Consider the following 5074-nt stretch of genomic DNA (forward strand, 5'->3'; position numbering starts at 1 on the left):
GCTCCTCCTGCCCCCACCCAGCCCCGTCCTGTCTCCCGAGCAAAGTGACACCTCCTTCCCCAGGAAACCCCTGGAGGAGCAGTATCAACTTTGACACTGATATCAAAATGCTGGGAGAGCTGGGGGTGTTCACCCAGAGAACAAAAGGATCCAGGGAGAGCTCAGAGCCACTTCCAGAGCCTCCAGGAGAGCTGGAGAGGGACTGGGGACAAGGGATGGAGGGACAGGAGCCAGGGAATGGCTTCCCAGTGCCAGAGGGCAGGGCTGGATGGGAGATTGGGCAGGAATTGTTCCCTGCGAGGGTGGGCAGGCCCCAGAGCAGCTGTGGCTGCCCCCGGATCCCCGGAAGTCTCCAAGGCCAGGATGGTCAAGGCTTGGAGCAAGCTGGGAAAGGGAATGGTGTCCCTGCCCATGGAATGACATGAGCTTTAATGCCCCTCCCAAACCAAACCAGTCTGTGATACTGTGATTTATTCTATCCCAAAATCCTACAAGACTTTGATGCAAGCTGCTCCCCAAGCAAGGGCACCAGTTACAGTCAGACTGAGGGTCTGGAACTCGGGTTCCAGAGATCCCTGGATCAGGGTGAAGCCCTGGGAAGGCTGGGGGGTCTCACCCTTGCGGCCGATGGTGAAGTCTGTCACAATACATTCGTTCCTGTCGTTGGTCAGCCGGGCCAGCTCCTCCAGGGAGGGGATGGTGTAGTACCCAGCTCGTGTCAGAACAATCCCTGCAACACAACATTCCCTGAGCACAGGGCTGGCAGCAATGCATCAACATTCCCAGACTGTCATCCCATCCCATTTCTTTTGCCAGCCTGAACAGCTGGAAGCCTCAGAGGAACTGAGGATCAGTGCACCCAAAGCCAACAGACAGCAGAACACCTTCATTCCACAGCCTCCAGAGTACATTTAAACCAACTGCTCTGGCAGGTTCTTCCAGCCCAGGCACCTGCCAGAGAGCAGCAGGTGTGCAAACAGCAAGGGAAGATGGTGCACAGGGAAAAGAAAAATTGCAAATGCATCAACACTTGAAGGAAACGCTCTCCCAGCTTTAGCAGCCTGGGGCCTCAGGCGCTGCTGACCAAGCTGCAGCTTCTTCTACATTTAACAGGCTCCAATTCTTCTTCATCTATTAAGTTGTCTAATGATCTTCCTATTTTCCAAAAGCATTTTGCATCTACAAAATGTCTAGAGACATTTCTTTTGCACATGCCACCTGCCAGTTTCATTACATGCCACGTAAGTAGTATCTGGAACGATTAACAGATCTTTTCCTTTTCCCTTCTCAAGTTTAAAAAACTCCAACACACATGATATAAAATTGGGGGATAAAATTTAAATCCTCATTGACTCAGCAGATAAGATTTCTGCAGTAGGTAAGGAATGCAAGATTTGTATTCTGGTGAAAGGAGGAGGGGAAAAAGCAAAAGCTGAGGGTGCCAAAGAGCAGAACACTTGCATGAAACGCTGCCCCCGCCAGCCTCACCTGCAGGATGCAGCTGGTGCACGGCCTCCACCTCCTTGTCCTGCTCATCCTGCAGGGAATCCTCCTGGAAGGAGGCGTCCTCGCTGCTGCCCTCCAGCCCATTGCGCAGGGCCGCGCGCATGTTCAGCGCCACGATGGTGTCGTCCACGCTCGAGTGGGGCTTGTGCCCACTGCCCTCCAGGGTCTGGGGGATGGGCTTGGCAATGGGATTGGTGTAAAACCTGGTCACCTCGTGGGCCTCCTCCTCCTCCTCCTGCTCCCCGTCCTGCCTGTGGTTCTCCTCGGGAGGCACCGACAGGAAGAACCTGGGCAGAGGAAGGATAATGTCAATTATTACATTCTAAGAGACCTACAACCAACATTCCTGTGCAGGGCCAGGAGCTGGACCTGGATGACCCCTGTGGGTCCCTCACTGCTCAGGAGACTCTGTGATGCAATGATTAAAATTCTGCTCTTTCCACACAAAGAGCCAACAGAACCACATGAACTGGTCAGTGTCAGTGATTATTCCCCTTCTCTCTGCTCCTGCTTGACCACCTCTGCCACTGAGGCTCCCACTACAGCAAGGACAGTGAGAGACTGGGACAGTCCCCACGGTGCTGGAGACTGAAACACGTGCCCTCTGCAGAGCTGAGCGGAACAGGGAGCTCAGGCTGGAGAGGAGCCTCAAAAGGGGCTGTAACAGCAACCCCACAGCTCCAAACCCTCTGCCCACAGCGCCAGGGTGACCTCACTCCCACAGCAGCTCTTATTGTAGTAGCTTTCAATAAAACCAACATGGTGAGCTGAGCAGGAGGTTCTTTCCAGACCCTGATTAAAAGAAAACCAAGGCAAAATCAGAGCTCAACTGAAATATAGCCACAGGCTTTTTAGAGGAGGTTGGAATTCTGGCTTTTAGGGGCAAAGATGTAGCTTTAGAGGTTCCTCATTGTAATCTGTACAAAATACACATATAGAAAATAGAAATATGAGGCATGAGGATCAGTGGAACCTCCTTGCAATTCCCACATCACTGAGGACTGACCAGGGGAGGGTCTTCTCCTCTCAGAGTCAGGTTTAGCACTTCCCTCAAGGAATGTCCTGGTTTTCTGCTACAGGGCACGTAGAGATACTCATCCAGAAAACAAGTCCCTGCTCTCTGACCCGGATTTTGGGTGGGGTGACCTGGCAGTGCCCACACAGGAAGAACCCATGGTTGCTCCAGGAGGAAATTAATCTCCCAGCAGGTCAATTGCTTTCAACGAACAGTGAAGTGACATCCCTGAGAAGAAGTGGCTGCAGTACAGCAGTATTTAGGGACAGGCTGAACCAGTTTGCGTTGCTGAGGACAAACCCCTGCAGGTTGACTCCTCACCTGTCCCCGTTCTCAGGGTACTCCGACGGCGACGCCAGGTCCTCGTTCTCTCGGCTCACGGGAGAGAACAGGTTGCTGCTGCTGAGGTTCTTCAGAACCAGCTTCTTGATGCTCTTCCTAAAAGCAAAACACACCAAGGAAGGGAAATTTGGACCTGTCCAGTGCATAAATATATATTTCGTACTTATTCAGATGCTCCGGGGACCAGGACCCAGCTCTGAGACCTGTTCCCACACCCAGGACATATCAAGTCTCCTGTCAGAGATCCTAAAATTTTTTGGGGAATTCCATTTAAGGCTCTGGCTTATGTGGAAGTGTAAAAAGCACAAGCCAGTGAAAGGCTCAAAGGCCAAGTTCAGCAAACCACAGTGTTCTCTGTTTCCCAAATCAGCTTTTCTAGAAGTACAGAAGGTCTGGCCCACAGGTGCAGGTTCATTTTACTGCAGGGTCACTTCAGTCTTTTGCTCTTTGTTTTCACTCAACTCCAAGCCTTTCCAAACCCCTTTTCTATTTGATTGCCACTGATGCACCTAAAAACTGAACCCAAAGCTTCACTCAGGCAGATCCACAATTTATTTCTCACAGAAACACCTGTGGATCTGAAACAGAACCAGGGCTGGGGTAAAATCACCAGAAATCTGCCTCCACAGTAAGGGCATGAGCAAGCTTGATGACACTCCCAGTTCAGGAGCAGGAAGTATTACCCTGTGCAAGCTTTCCTTGTAAGAATTCCTAAATGACTTTATAGGAGCTTTGCTCCCATTGTGGCCTGACCTCATTTTACAGCTTATTTGGCCTTAAGAGTTTGAGCCGAACCTTTTTACCTCCTCTACAGAAAACAGTTCTAGTGAATTCTTACAGACAACTTGCTTGTTCTTCCTATCTGAACCAGGGCACAAACCCACGGGATTGAGGGTAATATACAGGAGTTTACAGAAGATTCTCACACAGAGACAAAGGAGAAGCTCACTTTGGCATGAAGGCTCCATTGGACAGGGAGGGCTCATCATCATCCAGCCCATCGAAGAGCTGGGACTTGGCCGAGCCCGCCGACTGCAGGGCCTTGGGCCGCACTCTGGTCGCGGGGCGTGGGGTCAGCTTGTAGTGGGTGGGGGTTGTCAAGGCCTTCTGGGCTGCTGGGTTGGTTGGCTTCAGCCTCTGGAATAGAAAGATGGACAGTTGGAACCCTCAGGGCATGGGGACAGAGCTTTAGGGTGCTCCCACCCAGGGCCCTGGAAGGTGAAGGGGAAGCAGCAATTGCAGCCAGGTTAGAGGGCTCCATGCACAGCCCCATCCATCAGCCCGGATCCACGTGCCCCTCCAGGCTCCAGCTGCCAGGCAGGGCTCACCTCCAGCCCCCGGAACCTGTCAGGGGCAGCAGCCACTTAGAACCTCCCCTAATGCTTCAAAAGACTGGGAAGTGTTTGTCATCTTTTGAACAAAGCAACAGGGAAAGATTTATCAGAGACTCTCAGAGATGTCCTAAGCAAAGCACTGCAATTATTCCAAGCATTAACAATGATCCATCTTTATTCCCAATCAGCAGCAGTGAGCACAGGAACTCCACAGCCAAGGTTGTGATGCAGGCAAAAGAAGGAAATCAAGGAACAGTTTGGGTTGGAAAGGACCTCAAAGGTCACACAGCTCCAACCCCCCTGCCATGGGCAGGGAACTTCCCACTGGAATAAATCAAGCACTTTGTGTCCTGGAGGGTAAACAGCCACTGCACCACTGGGAGAGCACAGAGGGCAACTTGCTTGGCTGCTCGCTGTGCATTTAGGTGAAGGCTGCACACAGACCAAGGTAATTTCAAGTGTCACCCATAAATGAGCTCGGTGCAGATGTGCACTCACCTCTTCTTTCTTCTTTGGGTCTGACATGGGGTTTCTGAAGAGTGGGGAGTCTCCAAAGGGTGAGTAGGTCAGGCTGTTGAGGTGCTGCTGGAGGACAGCTTGCTGGGCTGCAGAGGCATTGGGGTCTGTCAGAGCTACAAAAGGAGCAGCATTTTAGTTTTAGAGCTTTGGGAACAGAACCAGGGCAGGCAGAAACACAACAGCTCTCACAGCATCTCCTTCCTCCATCAGAGAGGGCAACCATATTCACTGAGCTCTCAGGGGTGAAAAGCTGAGGGCACAGAGAGCTACAGAGCAGTGGAGAGAGCCTGGCTTGCCAGAATATTCAGTGAATCCAGCTGGCTTCTGAAGGGTGTGCAGGGAAAATATTTCATGCAGA

General features: G+C 51.7%; 1 protein-coding gene across 2 annotated transcripts in view; it reads right to left on the reverse strand.

Moving 5' to 3' along the window:
• Positions 1 to 5074, reverse strand: part of NUP98 (nucleoporin 98) — a 24729-nt gene that overhangs the window by 6791 nt on the left and 12864 nt on the right. For both annotated transcript variants that reach the window (XM_017744714.1, XM_017744717.1), the window contains exons 13-17: positions 4696 to 4829; positions 3813 to 4000; positions 2843 to 2959; positions 1489 to 1793; positions 617 to 730 (exon numbers count right to left, since the gene is read on the reverse strand). In XM_017744714.1, the coding sequence (XP_017600203.1) occupies positions 617 to 730; positions 1489 to 1793; positions 2843 to 2959; positions 3813 to 4000; positions 4696 to 4829 (858 nt within the window). The remainder of the gene's footprint in view (positions 1 to 616; positions 731 to 1488; positions 1794 to 2842; positions 2960 to 3812; positions 4001 to 4695; positions 4830 to 5074) is intronic.

Source organism: Corvus brachyrhynchos, unplaced genomic scaffold (genome assembly GCF_000691975.1).
Source record: "Corvus brachyrhynchos isolate BGI_N302 unplaced genomic scaffold, ASM69197v1 scaffold511, whole genome shotgun sequence".
Classification (NCBI taxonomy): domain Eukaryota; kingdom Metazoa; phylum Chordata; class Aves; order Passeriformes; family Corvidae; genus Corvus; species Corvus brachyrhynchos.